This window comes from Chionomys nivalis, chromosome 5 (genome assembly GCF_950005125.1).
Source record: "Chionomys nivalis chromosome 5, mChiNiv1.1, whole genome shotgun sequence".
NCBI classification, from domain to species: domain Eukaryota; kingdom Metazoa; phylum Chordata; class Mammalia; order Rodentia; family Cricetidae; genus Chionomys; species Chionomys nivalis.
The window spans coordinates 109,929,764-109,953,389 of NC_080090.1; the positions used below are offsets into that span (position 1 = coordinate 109,929,764).

The 23,626-nt window shown below is 37.6% G+C and overlaps 1 protein-coding gene across 3 annotated transcripts in view; it reads left to right on the forward strand.

The window, feature by feature from the left end:
* The window catches only part of Serpinb7 (serpin family B member 7), a 63,369-nt gene extending 46,119 nt beyond the window's left edge, over nucleotides 1–17,250 (forward strand). For all 3 annotated transcript variants that reach the window (XM_057770259.1, XM_057770261.1, XM_057770260.1), the window contains 4 exons: nucleotides 8,146–8,263; nucleotides 12,747–12,889; nucleotides 14,469–14,615; nucleotides 16,216–17,250. In XM_057770259.1, coding sequence (XP_057626242.1) covers nucleotides 8,146–8,263; nucleotides 12,747–12,889; nucleotides 14,469–14,615; nucleotides 16,216–16,614 — 807 coding nt within the window. In that variant the 3' untranslated portion in view covers nucleotides 16,615–17,250. The remainder of the gene's footprint in view (nucleotides 1–8,145; nucleotides 8,264–12,746; nucleotides 12,890–14,468; nucleotides 14,616–16,215) is intronic.
* The last annotated feature ends 6,376 nt before the right edge of the window (nucleotides 17,251–23,626 follow it).

Sequence of the window (23,626 nt, forward strand, 5' to 3'; positions counted from 1 at the left end):
TAGAGGCCAGTGGCATAGGAGTGATGTCAGATATAACTGAAAATTCTAAGGAGGGATATGCAGGGGAGTCCATGGCTCAGAGATGAACCACTGCTTCCTTTGAGCTTCAGGCCTACATGACAATGCATCATTCCCAGTGAGTTGTCTGCCCTTGCCACTATTTTCTTTCTCAGCAATGCTACTCATTTTTCTTTTTAGTTTGTTCTCAGTGAGATTGATTGTACATGAGTTCTTTCCAAGGAGGTGTAGATAAGGCCAGCCTTTGCAGATATGGGCAGAGGAGAAGCTCAGACTCACTAAGCATTAGAAATAGGTCAATTGACTAATATTTCTGAATGGCATTGGTACTCAATGCGTCATCACTACACCCTGCCTACTTGAAGGCCACAAGGTCCAGATTATACTCTCTAAGCTACCGCACTCGTCCTGCTCTGGAACCTTCGGTGCAGTGACTACCAGAAGCTACTCACTTGGTTAGGAATATTAAGCAACCATGTGCCTGTATTTCTCTGGGACTTACACTTCTCCACTCTTCACACAACCATCCATAAAAGTCTGTCTCAGTGACATCACCAGGCTAATGACCTGCATCTTTGCCAACTCCCTGTGTCCCACCCAACCATTATTCCTTCACCTGTCGCCCACTCAAATTCTTTGCCCCTCCTCAGAACCGCTCCCAAATCCTTTGGCCTCCTGCCAATTAGAAAGTATTAGGCCACTTTTTGTTTTTCCATCATCCCAAAAGTTTTTATGACATTTTAAGAGAACCATTCTGTGTGTCTATCATATTTGATTTTCCTATTCTTACACAGATTGCTAACACATTTCTAAGGGAATGCTAAATCATTAAAACTGGGAGTTGATTTGTTGATTGCATACAGCAATCCTGTTCTTCTCTTTCCTGACAGTCATAGAATGAAAACACACCACACTAAGAAGCACAGTGAAGGCAAGATTTGGTCAAGAATATGGAAAATGGAGAGATCCTTTGTAGAAACAACCAGGCTAGCTAAGGATAAAACAACTACATTGTATTAATTATAAGGGAAAACCTCACAAAACAGGAAATGAGAAATCCAAGCACAGCAATGTCCTATGGAAAAAAGCACAGAGAGGGCACACATGGAGGTGCACACCTTTTACCCTGGGTCCCAGCGAAGCCACGCCTTAACTAAGACCCACCTCTTAGAGATGGTTGGCTAACAAGGTTTTTCATCAATCATTGTTTTTAATCAAAATAGAATTATGTCACTTTCCTCCCTCAATTTATTTCCTTTGGTCCCTCCTAAGTCCCCTCCCTCCAACTGTTCTTTTACCTTCCCCATTCCCAAATTGATAGCATTTGATTATTATAGTTATGTACATGCAAATATACATGTATGTTGCTTGTGTGTATATTGCTTCAAGACTGACCTCTTTGCATTGAACAACCAATAAACAGGATAATTCATGGGAGAGGCTCATTTTCCTTCTCTCAGAAGTCATTAATTACCTATAGTTCTTTGTCAAGGGGTGAGCTCCTACAAAGTTTCCCCCTTTCAGGTTAACACTTCCATTAATATTTCCTTTGTTCCAATCTTTTTATGCAGTCATTTCTAAAAGAGACTATTTCGCAACAGACTTGTTGGTATTCTGACTCTTCCAGTCTTTCTATCCACTCTTTGTAGATGTTCCCTAAGTCATAGATACAGGAGATGTTATATAGATGTTTCTGTTGGGTCCGGGCTTCCCATGATCTGTTTGTTGATCTCTGTATTGTACCCAGTTGTTTTCTGTAATGGTCTTCATTTGCTGTAAAGGAAAGCTTCTTTTGATGAGGGGTTGGTGTTTACACTTTTCTATGAGTATAAGGATGAGATTTATAATGTAGTCTTGAATTATGCTGGTCTAGTAAAGTGGTGGTAATAGATTCTGTTCTAATGTCTCTGAACTCACTAGCCCTGGGAAACTGGATAGGTTTTAACTACTGGACATGATTTCTCTCCTGTTGAGTGGTTCTTAAGTTTAATTGGAAAGCTCTTGTTTACCATCAACATGTGAGTTCCACTTATTGCACCTTTATGTATGTATTGCCTAGCTGGCCATTAGCTTGGCTCATGGTCGTTGCAGACTGTTTAATTTTTTTCCTCCCCTTGGCGACTTGCATAGTATTTTCTAGATTGATGAAAGTTAGACTGTAGAAAAGAGGCTTTCCACTCAGATCTAGCTCAAATCATCTGAGTCCTAAGTGTGTGTGTCTTCAGGACTAGCAACCCACCCTCAACCCCTGAGAGACAAGCAAGGACTACACCAATAGTTTATCTTATTTTAGAAATCAGTTGGATTGCCGTGACACAGTGTGACTGTGATTCAAAAGATGATTGTTGTGCCTGGAACTGGGATTTTTGTTAGTCCAGTTTTTGTAGAAAGTACTGTCAGCTCAAGGGACTCAACTACCCTTAATATATAAGTATATATGTATATATTATACATATTATGTGTAATTCTAGGTAAATATAAAATAATATGATTCCTTGAGGCTTTATCAAGCATCTTTGGTATTATTTGTCCTCTCAAACATGCAAAGTTGAGTTAGTTATTCTTACTTTTCCTTTTCTTTTTAATAATGTCTATATATATGAGTTTTCCTGGGGATATACACACATGAGTACAATTGCCCAAAGAGGTCAGAAGAGATCATGGAATCCACTAGAGCTGTAGTTACAGGCTTATGGTACATTCAACATGGATGTTAGGAACTGAACTTGGGTTCTCTGGAAGAGCACCTGGAAGTACTCTTAAATTCTGAGCCATTGATTCAGTCCCCCAGTTGGTGAATCTGAAAATATATTTTTGAACTTAGAAATGATAATATTAATCATCAGCTCAAAGCTAGATTATTTATAACTTTATGTTTTATTAATATTCTTTTTATTATTTTGATATAGATAAAATATTTATCTGATAGTAAATAATACATTATACATGTAAAGAATATGACATTTGAAAAAATAAAATTATTACTAAAATTCTTTGCTTTTCTAATTTTTTCTATGCCTTGGGTCAGATTTCTGTAAATGACATTCCACATCCCCCAAATTCTGCTGTGATTTAGATATTGTCAGTATTACTGTGGACTGGGACTTTCTACCCTAGTGTATGCTCTTCCCATAATTTTCTGTATGGTTTCTCAGCCTTCTCCCCATGCTATGTTAGTAATTTAATCTCCAAACATACTTGAAACTCAAGAACATGAAAGGCTATTTGCCTTCTGAAATTTCAATAGCAGGTTGCTGTTTTCTGACTACAGAATCCTGTGTTTCTTATTCTTTTAACAGCTCCATCAATTCTTCAACTCCTGATTCATTCAATCATTTTACTTTTCCCCTTTCTCAAATGTATTTATTGTCATAACTCACTCCTCTAGGATTCATTCCTTAACCATTTTTAAGCAATGTCATTCTTCTCCAAGCAGCCATGCAAACCAGATCACTGCGGCATATTTCCTCAGTGATTGTGCCCAGGCTACTAAATGATAGCTACAGATAACTTTAAAATGTACAGTTGTTAACACACCAATGGCCACTGCATCACACAGTCTTCTGTCTCAGCTAGGCCTTAACTTGTGACCTATTCTGAATAGTTAATATACTTCCTAGAACTTTCTCCTTCCATGCTTTTATAGAAATAGTTGCTTTCTCCTAATTTTTCATCTTTTCTGGTTGCTTTATATTTATCTTCTTGTATATTATTGTTTTCAGTTATCCTTGAAATTGAAGTTGTTAGAGGATTCTAATTGTACTGCATTTATTTTCAATCTGCTATCTTTATATAGAAAGAAGTGATGTACTCATGTAGCTTATATGTCCCCAACGTAGTCCCTCTTATCTTTGTGATTGATGTGAGATAGGTCATTCTTCCCCTCAGTGCCAAGCTCAGCATTATACAGTGTAAGCCCTCAAATGAGCACCATGCTTCATGCTTCTAGATGTTTTCTTCTTTGCTCTCTTATAATGAACAATACCAATAGGCATTAGGTCATTTTTTGATGCTGCTTTTTCCCAACATTCATATTTCATCACTAAATGTGATCTATTTAGTCTTATTCCTACTTGTAATTGTAAATTTAAAAAAATTAGGACAAAACAATGAAACTAAGACGGAACAGGTTGGGAAGAATATAGGGCTCAGAGGGAGATAAAGGCAGACCAGAGAGGGTAATATGAGTGAAACAGTATCACAATACATTGTATATATGTGTGAAATTGTAAAAAGAAAATTCAAATTCAAAATAGTTCTAGATAGTAGACTAAGAGTAAAGAAAAAAATTAAAATGAAAAATTGAAAATATATTGAAAAAATAATACACCAAAGCTTAAGGGCTACAAAAAAGAAAATTTAAGAAATAGATTCCTAGCAGTTAACACATACTTAAAAAAAACAAAAACAAATGGGAACCAGATATTACATCAAAATAAATTAGAAAAACATGTGCATACTAAGCATTTATAGAAGGAAGTAAGCAAGAATAAAATAGGCTATAGAAATTAAAGAGATAAAAAAAGAACAATTGCAAACAACCATGAACTGAAGATTAGAGATTTTTTTTGTACAAGAACACTGTCATGTTACACAAGAGTACTGCCACGTTACACAAGAGCTCTGCTATGCTACACAAGAACACTGCCACGTTACACAAGAACACTGCCATGTTACACAAGAACACTGCCATGTTACACAAGAACACTGCTACATTACACAAAAGCACTGACATGCTATTCAAGAACACTGCCATACTACATAAGAACCCTGATAAAAAAGAAAATTAAGCCCAAGATCCCTTTGGAATATGAACTTTAGATGTCTTTCATAAAATATTAGCAAATAAAATTTAACAGCATATTAAAAGAAACATTCACCATGGCTAAGCAGAATTTATATCTGGGATACAAAGATAGTTCAGTACATAAAAATCAATAAGTAGAATATGCCACATGGGAGAAATGAAGGATTAAAACCATATAACGACCTCACTAGGTACAGAAAAAAGTATTAAAAGCTAAATGTGTATAGTAAAAATTCTCAGTAAATTATGTAGAGATAGAATGTATATTACTGTCAAAAATATATACTCAAAGAAAACTGAAAGGGCTTTGTCTGAAATCAGTAATAAGACAATAATGACCACTCTCATCACTTAAATTTGACATATTAAATACAGTAATAAAAGAAATAAAAGATATTCAAATCAAGAAGGAAGCTCAACTGTCCAAAAGGATAATGATCTATCATCTAACATATGTCTATATGTCAATCACCTATCTACCTATTATCTATCTATCTCTATCTATCTATCTATCTATCTATCTATCTATCTATCTATCTATCTATCTATCTATCCATCCATCCATCCATCCATCCATCCATCCATCCATCCATCCATCCATCCATCTATCTATCTATCTATCTATCTATCTATCTATCTATCTATCTATCTACTTACTTACCTACCTATCATTTATATCATCTATCATCAATCTATGTATAATCTATGTACTGTCTATCAATTGCCTATCTACTATATGTATATATATATATAATATCTTGTCATCTAACTGTCTATCTCTAAAGGTCTGATAAAAAAATCTCCACAACTCCTAAACACATTTAATAAGATTATAGTTTAGAAAGTTAACTTATCACAAAAGTAATTTAGTTGGGTGATTGATTACAGTTTCAGAGTTTCAATCCATTGCCATCAAGGCATGGAGCAGGTGGTATGCAGGAAGACTTGATGCTGTAGAAAAAAGTGAGATTTCTATATCTAGATCCAAAGGAATCTGGAAGGGATAAAGCCACTCTGCCTACGGTGGAATTCTGAAACCTCAAAGCCCACCCTAGTAATCACACTTCCTTAACAAGGCCATACCTTCTAACCCTCCCAAGTAATGTCACTCCCTAATGACTAAGCATTCAAATAAGTGATCCTCTGGGTGTCATTCTTATTCAAACTACTACAGTCTATATATGAAAAACGTTAAAACATTAATCCCAGTAATAGATTGAAAATAAAAGAACGTTTGTTTATGACGAGATTTTTAAAAACATTTTTGGATGTTAGAAAATGTGGAATCCTGTTGTCTCTGGAAAGAATGTGACAGAGGAGTTGGGAAAGACAAGGAGAAAATAGGTGGATGTCTTTCTAATGAGTTCTTCAGTCAGGGTTCTATTGAGGACAGAAATAACAGGCTACAGAGAAATTTGTGGTAAGGACTTAACTCACTTGACTGTGGAAAAAGAGAAGTCCTAAAATCTACAATTGGCAAGGCAGATGGCCTAGATGTCCTAGGTAAGAAGTTATGACTGTCTAGAACAAAGAAAAAGCCATGTGTCAGTTGTAGTCCAAAGGTCAAATGGTCATCATTCCAGCTCCAGCAGGCAAGCTGCAGGACGCCCTCATATGTTGAGGTAGAAATCTGTTATCAGTCTGATGCTTCAACTTCATACACCTTCCCAGACATACTCTAAGTAAAATTTGTCATGTTGCTCTATAAAATCAGCTTTCACAGAAAGGGTTAATGATAGGAAGTTTCTCCTGGGAAAGGGGAAGGGATGCTTCTGTTTCCAGGACAAAGGAACTAATCTGGAGTGCTTTGTCACAGATGACTATAACACCATTAGCTCACGGGAACAGCTGTAGAGGAGTTTGGGACTTGGATAAAAAAAAAAAAAAGATAAATTTGTTTGGATCACTAATATTTCCTTTTAGAAATGCGATACTCTTGAAAAGAGATTGGTGTAACATGTTAATTGAACTTAAAGAAAAATCCATAAATGCCTAACAGCCTGTAAATCTTACAGGACTGCCTGGAAGTGGTAGACTACATTAGTGTCTGTGTAGCTATCCAACTCCTGCCTTTCTTGGTCTTTTTTCTTGCTGATAGATTATGCTTACTATATTAAAGTCTCTGGATGTGGATGGAGTTTTAAAACTAATCTTTGTAATTGGTATCTGTGAGTGAGTAGGTAGATGGATAGATGAATGGACGGATGAGCAGAAGAAAATAAGCAGTAATTAAAGATTACAAATAATCTCATCCTGTAGACAGACAAGAGATTGCTCATCAATCCTTACCATTAGTACAAAATTTTTTTAGCATTTACTAAGATAATTACTAGCAAATATATATCAATATAAGTTATAATGAATATTTTTATTACAAATACAAAAACTTTGTTCCAAAAAATGTCCGTGTTTGTTATATTTTTAGAATACTGGTAAATTTGGTAACTATTTTCTCTTTATTAAAAATAAGTACTTTTGAAGAAACATTAGGTAGAAGTCAGCATGTTTTGCACTAGGAATGGTAGCAAACAAAGCATGCATGTTCTCAACTTCACAGAACTTAGTGTATTTTGGAGGAATTGGAATATCTCAAATGCTAGAATTGTGACATCTGTGATTATGTTTGAAGAGATGGTGGTACTTATAGCCATGATTTGGTAATTATATATTAAATATATTTATCAAAGTATTCTAATGTCCTCTCTACAGGTGTTCAGATACTAATTTTTTTTTTAAAAAGAAAAATGAAAGTGAAGACATTGTTATAAGCCACAGGAGGGACCTAGGAAAGCTGTCTCTATGGAGAGACAGTAAGTAATGCTTAGAAAACAAGCAGGACAATTGATGGCACTAAGGAACATTAGAGTGGAAGAAGCACTGTCCAAAGGTTTGAAATGAGGCAGGCTATGCGGATGATACTCTAAAGGAATTATAAAGACTTTGGGGTGACAAGAGCACACACTGTGAAGAGGAAAAAGACTAGAAATTGGGGAAATGAGCTGCAAAACCTTGTCGACTATATTCCAAGTTTGGGGCTTTATCTTATGTGTAGTAAGTAGCCTTTAGAGACTTTTAGCTGGAATGGAGATAACGAGGACACTAGAGTACTTATGATGAGAAGGTAATGCTAAAGCCAAGGCAGGGAACATTATCATCTCCCAACCCAATCTAGACGAAGTTCATTACTAGCCTATTTCTGTAACTCTGGTCATACTTCCTCATTTTGGAGGCAGTAAAAATGAAGAATTAATTAAAAAATCCTTTTCTTTTATACTTGGTGGTGGTATTTACAAATACAAAATCTATATTCTTATTTGCAGAATTACATTGCTTGTGCTGAAAAGTTATACAATGCCAAAGTGGAAAGAGTTGACTTTACAAATGATATAGAAGAAACCAGATATAAAATTAATAAATGGATTGAAAATGAGACACATGGCAAGTAAAATACTTTGTTTTCTTTACTATTTGTATGCAGATATTAAGATCAGTCTACTTGAAAGAAGAGAAATTTTATGCATGTAAGATATAGTCTCTCCTAATCCAAAGTAATGATTGTTGTTATTTAAGACTATTTGCTTGGTTGATTTTGATATTTTTTTTAAAAAAAATCTTTATTAAGATAACATATTTGGCAAAGGTTGTACCTTCAGAGAACGCCAACTCTTTATGGTACTTTTCACAATGAAAATCTGAATTCTAGACAAAGTTCTCCATTAACACAAAACAAATGGAAATCTGTTAGTCTTTTGTGTTGCTAATCAACTGATTTGAAAGCTGGTATTACTCATTTACTTAGTGGTGGGTTCCATTTTGTACTGTGAATATTATTCATGTATTGAGTTTTGCTTTGCCTCAGAACAATGAGCCACATGGTGCATACTCTATTTAGCAGCATATGGGTACTCCTTGGAGGAAGAACATGATCTCTCCATTTCCTTTGTTCACTCACCGTTATATTATTACTGTGTCTTTGTTCACTACCCATTAAAAGTCTCAAATATAATATTATAGCAGTTATGAATGAAAAGAAATGGCACAGCATGGTTTGGGGATGGATGAGTAGTCAAGGCATTTGATTACCCCTTCCCATCTGCAACACTTACATATTTCTCATCCTTCTTCTTATAAGCAAATATATGCATCCAGCGCATAAACTCTACCCACGATCTAAAAAGAGCACCCTCAGTACTTCAAATTGTCTCCATTATTCTAGGTATTATTTTCTCCTTCCTTTGCACAATGCAATAGTCACACTTTATAATGACAAGTTGGATGATTTATCACTGTGTGCTTCCTTGTGCATTAAACCCAACTAAAGATTTTTCTATCATATTCAGGATAATCCAAAAGTCTTCAGAGGATCACACTTTCTCATAGCCCGGTTTTACCTCACACCTTTCCTATCTCAATCTAGTTAACGTTCTCTAATAGGGCACATTTCTTTTCATGTATTTTTTCTTTTCCACATTTTTATATTTTTTTATTAATTTTTTTTAATTAAAAATTTTTGCCTCCTCCCTGCCTCACTTTCCCCCCCCTCCCCCCACTCCTCATGCACCACTCCCGTCCCCCTCCCTCTCCAGTCCAAAGAGCAGTCAGGATTCCCTGCCCTATGTGCAGTCCAAGGTCCTCCCCCCTTCATCCAGGTCTAGGAAGGTGAGCATCCTAACCGGCTAGGCTCCCACCAAGCCAGTACATGCAGTAGGGTCAAAACTCAGTGCCGTTTTCCTTGGCTTTTCAGCAGCCCTCATTGTCCACCATATTCAGTGAGTCCGGTTTTATCCCATCCATTTTCAGTCCCAGTCAAGCTGGCCTTGGTGATCTCCTAATAGATCAGCCCCCCCCCCATCTCAGTGGGTGGGTGCCTCTCTTGCGGTCTTGACTTCCTTGCTCATGTTCTCCCTCCTTCTGTTTTTCATTTGGACCTTGAGAGCTCAGTCCATTGATCCAATGTGGGTCTCTGTCTCTATCTCCATCCATCGCCAGATGAAGGTTCTATGGTGATATGCAAGATATTCGTTAGTTTGGCTATAGGATCAGGCCATTTCAGGCTCTCTCTTCTCAGCTGCCCAAGGACCTAGTTGGGTACATCTCTCTGAACCCCAATTTAGGGTTGGCAAGAACATTTCTATATTTTTGAACAGTCTCTGCTGTGTGAGCCATCTTTCTGCCACTTAAATTCTCTCAGCTCAAGCAGACAGCCTTATTCAGTGGCAGTTTTTCCTAATTTGTGTTCTTTTAGCACACCATACTTATACATTGCTGCAGCACTGTGTACAAGAGTGGCTTTCTTGGTTGTTTACTCTATTGTGCTATAGTTGTGGAGGATCATTTAATATTACCTCCATGTAAGTTGGCTAGCCAGCTAAGTGGTTTAATGTCTGTTGAAATAATAATTATTGTGGTTGATGTAAAGTAGGCTTGGGTATCTACATCTAAAGCCATAATGAATATATGATAATTTCAGGCAACAAATCCTAGAAAGTCAACAGATATTATAGTTAGTATTACGACTTTATAGACAAAGAGTCATTTTTATGGGGTATGTCCAAGATGACATGCACTACAACTTTCATTGCTGCAATTTAAGCATCATGAACAAAAGATATAACTAACAACAGTTTCATTAATGTGAATTGGGAGGAATCAACCTTTTTAATGGAATGGAATTAAATTCTACTTGGAGTGACACAATTTCAAAGGAGTCTGGTCAGTGCCATGAAGGGACTTTGGGAACTGTCTTCCCAGGTAGGAGTCATGTTGCCATTGTTTTTTGTTTCTTCAGTAATATTTACATTTATTTTTATTTTAGTAATATATTTGTCTATCTCTCACACAAGGCTGGGTCTAATTTTGTGTTTAAAACTAAGTCTAAATAGATAAATTGGTTTATTGGTCTAAGTAAAGTAACCAAGTACCTTAATCTTAAGCTCTCCACAAATGTTGACCTTATCACTCTCACTAAACAACAGCTGATTGATTAATAATAATAATTGATTATTTCTGGGAAACACTGAGCTATTTCCACTCATCACGTGGTGGCAACATCTGGAGTTGTCAGGTTTGAACTGATGAATCCCCACTTGCAGTACAAGCCCCCCCTCAGGACTTCGCTGTTGCAGGCCAGTGAGTCCCACTTCGGCTGCCAGGGCTTCATTCTGCTGAGAATTATATTTCTGAAGTCTCGTTGTTATATTTAGGGTCACTTGAAAGTTTGTCTGTAGCAGTGCTCAGAACATGAGATCTCCTCAGGCTTCACTTGTCCTGTGAGGTCTTTACCACCTCACAAATCAGATTTGTGTGAGTTTACTATACGTTACAGGAAACTTCTCAAACAGTTTCATCTCATCTGATGTTTGTGAGGCCATACTCTTTCAGTACAGTTATCTGTCGCCCTTTCAGGACACGAGTTTCTGTTTTGTTCTGGAAATGTGATTCCCCGGGCTTTGTTAGTGTCTACTGTAAGGCTTGGTTTCTTCATTGCAGGATTTGCCATTTTAGATGTATGAGGCTGACTGAGTCCATGGCTCTGCAGACTCCTCAGCCACATCAATGGTTGCAGCTAACTTCTTGTTGAGTGACTATATTGATCATCTAATGTCCTTGTGCTTCATTTCCCTCAGCAGGAAAGGAAAAGAACAGCAGCACAGACTTCATAAAGACTTTATGAGGGTTAAATCAAATACTGTCCTTAAAGGGTTTAGAAAATACCAGGCAGTCCTCATTTGTCCACTGTATTCAGCGAATCCAGTTTTATCCCATGCTTTTTCAGACCCAGGCCAGCTGGCCTTGGTGAGTTCCCGATAGAACATCCCCATTGCCTCAGTGTGTGGGTGCACCCCTCGCGGTCCTGAGTTCCTTGTTCGTGCTTTCTCTCCTTCTGCTCCTGATTTGTATCGTGAGATTTCAGTCCAGTGCTCCAATGTGGGTCTCTGTCTCTGTCTCCTTTCTTTGCCTGATGAAGGTTAATATTCAGGAGGATAACTATATGTTTTTCTTTGGGTTCACCTTCTTATTTAGCTTCTCTAGGATCACGAATTATAGGCTCAATGTCCTTTATTTATGGTTAGAAACCACATATGAGTGAGTACATCCCATGTTCCTCTTTTTGGGTCTGGGATACCTCACTCAGGATAGTGTTTTCTATTTTCGTCCATTTGCATGCAAAATTCAAGAAGTCATTGTTTTTTACTGCTGAGTAGTACTCTAATATGTATATATTCCATACTTTCTTCATCCATTCTTCCATTGAAGGGCATCTAGGTTGTTTGCAGGTTCTGGCTATTACAAACAATGCTGCTATGAACATAGTTGAGAATATACTTTTGTTGTATGATAGGGCATCTTTTGGGTATATTCCCAAGAGTGGTATTGCTGGGTCCAGGGGTAGGTTGATCCCGACTTTCCTGAGAAACCACCACACTGCTTTCCAAAGTGGTTGCACAAGTTTGCATTCCCACCAGCAATGGATGAGTGTACCCCTTTCTCCACAACCTCTCCAGCAAAGACAATGAGGACTGCTGAGAAGTCAAGAACAATGGCACTCGGTTTTGATCCTACTGCACGTACTGGCTTTGTGGGAGCCTAGGCAGTTTGGATGCTCACCTTACTAGACCTGGATTGCGGTGGGTGGTCCTTGGACTTCCCACAGGGCAGGGAACCCTGATTGCTCTTAGGGCTGAAGAGGGAGGGGGACTTGAATGGGGGAAGGGGAGGGAAATGGGAGGCGGTGGCGGGGAGGAGGCAGAAATCTTTAATAAATAAATAAAAAAGAAAGAAAATACCAGGCATATTTATTACTAGAGTGTTATATAGTAATGATCTAAGAAGAAAGTCATACCCGTTAATAGTCTGTGAGCACATTTCAAAACTGTTTCAATATAGATGAGCATTGTTTCCTTCAACTTATTTTCAAAAGGAAAAATCAAGAAGGTGTTAGGTGGCAGCAGCCTCAGTTCCTCGGCTGTCATGGTGCTGGTGAATGCTGTTTACTTCAAAGGCAAATGGAAGTCCGCCTTTACCAAGAGCGAGACCCTCAAGTGCCGTTTCAGGTCTCCCACAGTAAGTACTTATCATCAAGGATTCCCCCCAGTTATTCCTTTGTGAAAATTGTGGTATTTGCACCAATTTCTTCTGCATTGCCCAATGTGGTAAGATCCCTTTCTTGTGTTCTAGAAGTGGCATTATTGTCTTGGGCAAGACTAAATGCTGTTGGACTCCCCACAGCTTGAAGTGATTAAGTTAGATGATATATAAAATTTATTTTAATCACTCAGTATTTTATGTGAAATGCACAGAAATAGTGGCAAGTAGATTTAAATTTAAATGTTAGTTTTATTTGTTACATATAGCAAAAAAGGGATTGAAATCATGCTTATACTTATATACTTATATCTTGTTAGCACTCCAGTGCTGAGAGGGTCAGGATTTGGAAGTGAATTTTTGTTCCATGCTTCTTTCATCTGCTTTTCACCTCATAGATTATACAGGTCAGCTCCCTTTTAACAATATAGACACAGCAAACAGTATCCAGTCTACTGATTGTTTTTGGATTCTATTGGAGCTTTAAGAAATATATTACCATACAATGGCCTCTTCTTTAAAACTCTTCCTGCTGGTCCACATCCCTTTGTGTGACAGCTTAGTAATAGGGTAGGCCATGCAGTCTTGGTTGCTAAGGTCACAGTTGGTGCTGACAGTTTAAAAGTTGGTGACAGAAGAGGAACATGGATAATAAAAGTAAAGCACCAACAAAAAGTCAGCAAAATAACCTGTAAGAATGCGACTTTTTCTGTGTCGGTGTAGACATGCATTCTGTGGTTGAGCCATCCTAGTCCCTACTTGGAACAAGACCACTCCAACTTTTCTCCATGGGTGTATGTGTTGTTTGTTGCTCCCTGTGTGCTCTCTCTCTGAAGCACAAAAACCCAGTTTTATTAGCAGGAGAGGCCTTTGGTTTGAGGACACAGAATTAACTATCTTCCCCTGAAGAAATTTTGCCCTAAAAAGAGACATACAGAGAGGTTGACAATTTTGTCTGTTTTAATATCAACAGGAAAAAAAATCTTGTTACACCTATGTGGTATTTCTAAATCTATGAGTGATAGCTTCAAGATAAGAATTCGAATGTTCCTTTTGGTAATCAAAGTGGTACTACCACTTTGCAGCAATTTTTAATTTTTCTAAGATATCATTCTTAAATTATGTGATTTTGATAACTCCAGTCTGTATTAAAAAGCTACACAATTCACTCATTTATTGACCTTTCATCATTACCCATTACTTAATAGAGACATTTCAGCTGAGACACCAAGTGTAAGGCAATCTTCCACCTATTAACTCACAGAGTACCCACTACCCAGTACAGCAGGGATTGCTGCCATTCCTATCATATAGATGAGGATCTGGAGGCAGAAATATGAGGCACCTTACGCAAAGTTACCTACAGAAATGTTTCAAATAAAGGACTACCTCAAAGTCTGAACCTCTACAATTAAGATGAATGCATCTTACAGCCAACTCTTAAAACATATCAGAAAATCTCCAGGGTCTACTGACCAAATTCATATTTTCCTATGTACTTGATGAATGAGTGCAATGATATGGGATTGTAAACACCTCTTTGTGATCTGATATCTAGTGTCCTGAAAAGGCAGTTGCTATGATGCATCAAGAACGGAGGTTCAATATGTCTACAATTCAGGACCCACACATGCAGGTTCTCGAGCTCCCATATCATGGTGACATAAGCATGTACATCATGCTGCCAAGGAATGACCTATCCCAAGTAAGTGACCATTGTCCTTTTCCTACAGGGTAATATTTGTGTAGAGTACCCTTGGTTATTTTATTTTCTATTTTGTGTGTGTGTATGTGTGTTACATGCATGAGAGGAAGTTGGCACTGTAGAAGGCTAGAATCAAGTAGAAAAAAATAAATTCAGAATAATAATTCATTATAGACTATTTAAAAACTAGATTATTTAAACATGGAAATTTCCAATGAACTAAATTGGACTGTCTAAATTCAGGTTCTTTATAAAAGCCTAAGTTTGATGCATTTGAAAAGTATTTTAGAATTCTCGGGCATCTGAATTTAAGAGGTATCTGTATATATTATTTCTACTATTTATTTTAACTAAACCTTCCCATTATGAACCAGGCAAGATTTACTTGTGAATTGCTTGAAGCAACCATGTTGTTGGAGAGAAGTGTTTACTCTAGGTATGGAGCCAAGATTGCTTCCTGCTTTGTACCCTAGGTGTAGCTCCCTTCACCCTCTGAGCTTCTGTTTCTCATGTGTTGGGAAAGAGCTGTGAGTTCTGGCTTCCTAATGAGGAAAGGAGAGATCTATTGTTCTGTTCCCCAGAGCTGGAATCCTGGGTCTTTTGCTTCAGACCACCTAAGTTTATTTACTATTTTATTTTTGAACTTTATTTTATGTTCATGAATATTTTGCCTGCATGCATGTCTATGCACCAAACACATGCCTGGTGTCCTTGGAGTAAGAAGGCATCAGATTCTTTGAACTGGAGTTATAGATGGTTGTAACATGTGGATGCTGAGAATTAAACTGTTGAGCCAACTCTCCATTGGTTTAATTTTTAAGCTATTCAAACCTTATGTGTCTTTCATGATGGGAAAATGATTAGAAAACACTGATCTGAATCACCACTAAGTTCTGTTTTTCTTTGATAAACCATTCCTTTTTATATCGACTCTTATTTTATTATATTAACTTTAAAATACTTCACAGAAATAGTAACTTCAATTATATTTTTAAATTTTTTTTCTTCTTTGTCGGGCAGTGATAGTGCATGACTTTAATTGCAGCACTCGAGGTAGAGACAGGCAGATCTCTGTGAGTTCCAGGCCAGCCTGGTAGATAAGAGTTAATTACAGGACAGCCAGTACTGTTACACAGAGAAACCCTGTCTCAGAAAAAAATCCCAAAAGTCTTTTTATAAATTTTAATTATTTCTTTTAATTTTTGTGTGTAATATAATGACATCATTTCCCTCTTCCTCTCCCTCCAAACCATCCCCATACTCCTCCTTGTTCTGTTTTGCCTACTTATTATTCCACATTGTCTCTGTTTTTTCCAATGTGGGAAGATATCAGGCATGTCATCACATATAATTTATAAATCAGACATCACACATAAATTATGGCTTGTCATAGTATAGTGAGTTAAACATGCAACTTATTTATGGACACTTGAGCTAATCTTTTCAATCATTTTCTCTTTGAGATTCCTGCCACGTCTGATTCATGCACTTAAATACAAAATCCCAGAAGGGTATAATTACCAAAAACCATGCATTTCTCTAGTCCCCATTTCATCCTTTTCCTAACAATGTGTTTCTAAATTTTTTATACTCTCTACAGGTTGAAAGCAAACTGAGCTTTCGGAATCTAATGGAGTGGACCAATAGGAGGAAAATGAAATCTCAGTATGTGGAGGTGTTTCTTCCTCAGTTCAAGATAGAGAAGAATTATGAGATGAGAGGCCACTTGAAGCCCCTAGGGTTGCAGGACATCTTTGATGAGTCCAGAGCAGACCTCTCTGGAATTGCTTCTGGAGGCCGTCTCTATATCTCAAAGCTAATGCACAAGTCATTCATAGAGGTCACAGAGGAGGGCAGCGAGGCCACTGCTGCCACAGAAAATGACATTGTTGAAAAGCAGCTCCCTGAGTCCACAGTGTTCAGAGCTGATCACCCCTTTCTGTTTGTCATCAGGAAAAATGGTATCATTTTATTTACTGGTAAAGTCGCCTGTCCTTGAAAATCCAATTGGTTTCCCAAACAGTAATAGGCATAAAGAAGTGTCCTAAGTGAATAGAATTTTAATTGGAAGTTCATGGGTTTGTCTTATTTTGTTTCACTTTTACTGATGCTCAGCAAATGTTATTGGTGATTTGACCCTTTTAAAATACCTGGCTGATAGTCTCAACCTCTGCCTTCATCATTTCTACTCATATTTACTTCCCCCTGTTTACTTTTATTGGCTTTCTACCCACAATCTCCACTGCCATTATTTCCAAAGGCCCATCTAGAAACATAGGTCCTCCTCCATTAGCACGGAGAATGCCGAAGCTGCCTGGAAAGTCTTCTGTTTAAACTCTTCAATTGTCAGGAGTATCCCTGCTTCATGATAAAATGATCTGAGAAGTAAGCTCAGTATAGGATAACTCATCCTTCTTGATGAAGAAGACACTAGAATTTGTTTTAGCATACTCAACTTCTCATCACTGTATAATCCAGAGGTTCAAAAATGCAGAGTTGAGATTGATAAGCAACTAAAATGTTTCATTGATAACCATAAATTCATAGTCTTTGGCTTTCCTTGACATGACTTAATATGTACATAGTTTTCAAATATTAAATAATTTTTATGTTGGCAGTTGTTATGTACAGCGTATTATTTCATATGCTTTCAAGTTGATTAGTTTTTTCCATATTTATCATAATAAAGAAGTATAACACCTGTGCAGTGTGACTGTTCTACTCCAGCAAATTTTGAGTCTGTCAGCTCATTATTTTGTAGACCATGGAAGGAAGTAGTGAGGGAGAAGAATGCCTTTGTGACACATACTTTTGTAACGCAAGACTAAGTTGACTCAATATTGCTTATTTATGACACAAAATATTACATTTACACATATACTAATGAGACAATTGTGAGTACTGGGATTTAAAGGTATAAGTAAGAGACACAGGTAGAGTCAAGTAGGTTACCTATGTTTTCACTCCTCTCTTCCTCCATCACATTCTAGTCACCCTGAACAGTTGGCTTCTTTCTCTTGAGACTTGCCTGTCCCAATCATCCCTGTTGCCAAGAATTTGTGGCCACATCAAGTGGATCCTAGTAGGCTACCTGTATTGTCCTTCCTTTCCTCCTTCATCTTTGTTGCCCTATTACCACAGCTTCTTGCCAGGGATAGGCCCCTGCCCTGAGACTCTCTCTCTTCCTTAGGATATTGCTTTATTCCAATCCTACATACTACCAGGGACTCTGTAGCCACCACACACGGAACAGACTCAAATAGACTACTTTCACTTTGCTCCCCTTATTCTCCATTTCAATTGTCTGAGCCAAATCAAACCTCCAGCCCTTGCCCAGGTCTCACAGCCCATGCCCATGTCCAGTCTGGTAAGTTTACTGAGACCTAGACCACTTGAAACCCCTCCAATCCCTATATCTAACCTGAATTGAACACTCTGTGTACAATCCCAGTATGAACGAACTTACTCAAATCATTCACAACACTCAGGGTTTCCCTCATCAAATACTCTGTAGGCCAGCCTCATCAGATGAGTCCATCAGACCCAAGCCTACCTGTAAGATATCCAGCCTCCAGGCATAGCCCAGGTTATACACCTGTGCACAGACTCAGCCTGGTGACTCCCTGGAAACTCAACATCCTGCACCATGTCCCACTCTCAAGCCTTGTCTTAGCTGTACAGACTCTATGACTTTCAAGTAAGATACATAAAAATCGACAAGAAAACTTATAAATGTGATCGACAAATCAGCAAATTGGAAGAGCACTAAATTAACTTACAAAAATCAGTAGACTTTCTATATATCAAAAATAAACATGTTGAGAAAGAGATCATGGGAACACTCATATTCACAATAATATGTATGCATGCATGCACACATGTATGTACATACACACACACCCATTCACAAAATTATCCCTAACCAAAGAGGTAAAAGACATCTGCAATAAAAACATTAAATCTTTGAAGAAAAGGTAAAGAAAGACATTGAAGAATGGACAAAATCCTCATGCTCTTCATGTATTAGTAGAATCAATTGTGCCAAATTGAAAAATCTTACCAAAAGTTATGGACAGATTAAATGTAATTCAAATTTTAAAATCAAATATCCACAATATTCTTCATATAAGTAGAAAAAAATCATAAAATTCATATGAAGCCACAAAAGACCAAGTACAGCCAAAGCCAGATGTAAGCTAAAAGAACAATTTTGAAGGGACTACCATTCCAGATTTCAAGATATATTACAGAGCTATAGCAATAAAAGCAACATTATGTTTGCATAAAAACAGACATGTAGACCAGCAGAACATAACAGAAGACTCAAACATCAGTGCACATGGCCTCAGTCATTTAACATTTGACAAAGCCACTAAATACATACATTGGAAAAACAGCATCTTCATTATGGTGCTAGGAAAATTGAATGTCACACACAGAAGAATGTAATTAGGCCAATATCTCTTACCCTGTACAAAAATTAATTCCAAATGGATCGAAGGCCTCAATGTGAAACGTAAAACACTGAAACTGCTGGGAGAAAACATAGGCCATACCCTGAAAGATGACGTAGGTGTGGGGAAAGACCTCAGGAGCTAAGTCCACTTGAAAAGTGGTACCTCATAAACTAAAAGGCTTCTGAACAGAGAGGGGAACAACCAACTGAGTGAAGAGGAAGCCCTTTTCTGAGTGGGAAAGAATCTTTTTCAACTATACATCTCACAGAGGTCTGGCATCTAGAGTATCTAAAGAGATCAAGAAAAAAAAACATTCAAGAAAACAAATGACCCAAATAAAAGTGGGTTATGAATCTGAAGAGTTATGAAAAAAAATAAGAGTAGCTAATAAATATCTCAAAAGAGTTCAAGAAACTATGGCCTTTGTGAGATCATCAGTGTTTGTTGCTGAATGCTATGAACAAATCTTGGGCTCAGTGGTAATGGAGATGCTGAGTTCTGCTCTTTCTGTTGGTTTTCATGATTGGAGGAGCAGTATCAAATTCTGGATCACTGCTATATCCCTCATCTCTAGAATGACATGCACTGGGAGCATCTGAGTTTGCCTCAATGATGTGGCACCAGAAAATATTTACATTATAATGTATTTGATTACATTACAGTGCATAGAAAACATTTGCATTACAATACATTACAACAAAAGTAGTTAATCAGTCTAGAGGATGTGATTTGGGAAAGAAGTGTGGCCCTAGCACCATTTTAGTACCAAATAAAGTAGCTGCTCCTGTAATGGAGTTCCCTGTATACAAACGTGGAGTTTTAACTTTTAAGTTCCTATTTATCCAGTATGCTTTTTATATATAATATCTCCAGAGATTATTCAAAATTCTGTCTCTATATATGATAGCATATAGTGAGTGAGGTGGCCTTAATAAATGTGGATGGTACCTATCTACTCAGCATCTTCACCTGGGTTCACAGCTGTCTCCCTGATGAGTCCATCTGCATATCCTAGAATGAAAAGTATACCATTTTAGTGTGGAACACATAAGCATCCTTCCTTGTTTGTGCTACACTTTCTTGTGTACCTGATTTAGTTAAGATAGATATAATCTAAAAGCCTGATAATAAATAGCCGTGTACCTTCTTCACACTGGGATTGTTTCTTGGCAATTATCACTAAAATGCCTCTTGAATGTCTCAGCTCTCCTTTCTTCTCATCATCTCTGAACCAGTTTGCCTCCTATAGCCTATATCTTCTCTGCTTTAAACTTAGTCATTAATACATTGCAAGATTCCATGCTTACCTGTCAATACAATTGTCTTTCTGAAGTAAGTAGGGCCAAGTCTTTAAACAGAGGCAGAACTCTTTGCCATGACACTAAACATTATATACAACTTACTCTACCTCTCTTCCTACTTGCCTTACACTTGCAAAGAGTGTAGTGTATGTGTGCTCTAATCAATAGATCACTATTCTCATGTTGCTGTGTCCCATCGGACTGACACACTCTCCCCATCTTATTGATAGAGAAACTGCTTATGTTCAAGCTTGCCATGTTGATTTCTTCTCAGGTAGATTAAAATAACCAAACCAAAACAACAGAATGCCCCCTCTCCAGAGTATTGTGCATCTATATACTAAATTGCTTAAGAAAACAACCCTTTCCAGTTTATATACTGCATGAGACTGTGTGCCCAGTGCTTAGACTCTTCTTTAAATACAGGAGAAAGAGTCATTGGGTGGGACCTTTGTATGTTCTAAAAATAATTTAGTTACATAGAAACCCTGTCTCAAAAATATTAATTTAGTTACTTTCCATGTAGTTATTTTGTATTTATTTAGTACACATTTGTATATATGTGCCTGGGGAAGGGGCACACATGCAAAGGTGTGCATGTGGAGGTTAGAGGACAACTTAGGATGTAGTCAGTTTTCATTTTCTGTACATGACTCTAGGAAATAGAATTCAAGTCGTCAAGATTGGGGCAGATACATTTAGGTGCTGATTATTTTGCCAGCCCAGTATTTATTTTTAAAATTAAAAAAAAAAATAGAAAAAGAAAAGGTGAAGCAAGCTCCATGGGAGTGGGAGCTGAGAGCCAATCCAATCCCGGGACACTGGCAGATCAGGACTGAGCCAGTGACCTGGTCCAGAGCAGACCTGAGACAGCGAACTCTACTGAAACAGGTACAGGGGAGTAACTGCTGAGCCAGTGAGCCAGAGCCAGAGACCACTGAGGGTCCAGATGTGAATCTGGGACCTTCAAGGGAATAGACCTAGGCCAGGACCCCTGTGGGTCTGGGCTTGAGTCTAGGACCTTCAAGGAACTAGGCCTGAGCCAGGACCTCTGTCTGGGCATGAATCTGGGACCTCTGAAAGAGTAGGCAGGAACCAGAGATCTCTGCAGGTCCAGGCATGAATCTGGGATCTCAGAGGGAGTAGGCCTGAGCCAGGTCCTCTGCAGGTTTGGGTACACCCACGCCTGGGAATTCTGAGGGAATTGATTGGAGCCAGAGACCTTTGCAAGACCAACTCCAAGTCAGGGAAATCTGCAGGAGGGAATTTAGACCAGGATTTACAGAAATGGGTCAAGGCCAGTAACCTAAGTCAAAGTAGACCTCAGACAGCAAAATCCAAGGGAGCAGTGCAAAGCCCAGGAGCACTGAGTGATCTCCAGGAAAAAGAAATAACCAATGGGGTAACTAGAATGTGGTACTGACTGTACCATGTGGAACTACCATCTGAGCTTTGGATTCACTGGCACCTAGAAGATTAATCAACAGAATCTCAGACAGCCCCAACCACACCTATTAAGGGAAAGGATGAGTAAAAATGGTAAGAACACATGCAACACCATAAAGAGCAACACACCAGTAAAACCTAAAGACCCTAAAACAACAAGATTTGAACAACCAAATATAGATGAAGCAGAAGAAAATACCTAAATAATAACTTCAGGAGAATGTTTGAAACTCTAAAAGAGGAAATGAGGAATTTCCTCAAAGAAATGGAGGTAAAGACAAACAAAAATTTGGAAGACATCAGCAAATCCCTTAGAGAAAACCAAGAAAAAGCAATCAAATATGAAAGAAACTATTCAAGACCTGAAAACTGAAATAGAGACAACAAAGAAAACACAAGCTGTGGGAATTATAAAAACAGAAATCATGAGAAAACGATCAGGAACCACAAACACAAACATGAACAGCAGAATACAAGACATGGAAGAGAGAATCTCAAGTGCTGAAGATACAAGAGAGGAAATAGACTAATCAGTTAAAGAAAACATTAAAACTAACAAAAGCTTAACCCAAAATATCCAGTAGATATGAGACACTATGAAAAAACCAAACCTAAGAATAATAGTTACAGAAGAAAGAGTTCAACTCGAAAGCACAGAAAATATATTTAACACAATCATAGAAGAAAACTTTCCCAACCTAAAGAAAGATATGCCTGTAAAGATACAAGAAGCATACAGAACACCAAATAGACTGGATTTGAAAAAAAGTCCCTATGCCAAATAATAATCAAAACACTAAACATACAGAGTAAAGAAACAATACTGAGAGCTGCAAAGGAAAAAGTCCAAGTAACATATAAAGGTAGACTTATCAGAATTACACCTGACTTCTCATTGGATACAATGAAAGCCAGAAGGTCCTGGTCAAGTGTTATGCAGATATTAAGAGACCACAGATGCCAGCCCAGACTACTATACCCAGCAAAACTTTCAATCACTATAGAAGGACAAAACAAGATATTCCATGACAAAACTAGATTTAACCAATACCTAGCCACTAACCCAGCCCTACACAAAATAGTAGAAGAAAAACTCCAACCCAAGGAAGTTGGCTACACTAACAAAAACACAGACAATGGATGATCTCATAGTAGCAAGTACCAAAGAAGGGAAAACACACACAATAAACTAAATTAACAGGAGATAGCAATCACTGGTCATTAATATACCTTAATATACATGTACTAAACTTACTTATAAAAAGGCACAGCCTAACAGATTGGATATAAAAACAGAATCCATCCTTCTTCCACATGCAAGAAACACATCTCAACCTCAAAGACAGACATCATCTCAGAGTAAAGGGTTGGGAAAAATATTCCTATCAAATGGACCTAAGAAACAGGTGGGTGTAGCTATTCTAATATCTAACAAAATAGACTTCAAGAGAAAATCAATCAAAAGAGACAAAGAAGGTCATTTCATATTAATCACAGGAAAAATCCATCAGGAGGAAATCTCAATATTGACCATCTATGCCCCAAATACAAGGATACCCTCATATGTAAAAGAAACACTTCTAAAGCTTAAACCACACATTAAACCCCACACATTAATAGTAGGAGACTTCAACACTCCCCTCTCACCACTGGACAGGTCAGTCAAATAAAAAATGAACAGAAAAATAAGGGAACTAACAGATATTATGACTCAAATGGACTTAACAGACGTCTATAGAATATTCCATCCAAACATAAAAGAATATATTTTCTTCTCAGCACCGCATGGAAGCTACTCAAAAATTGA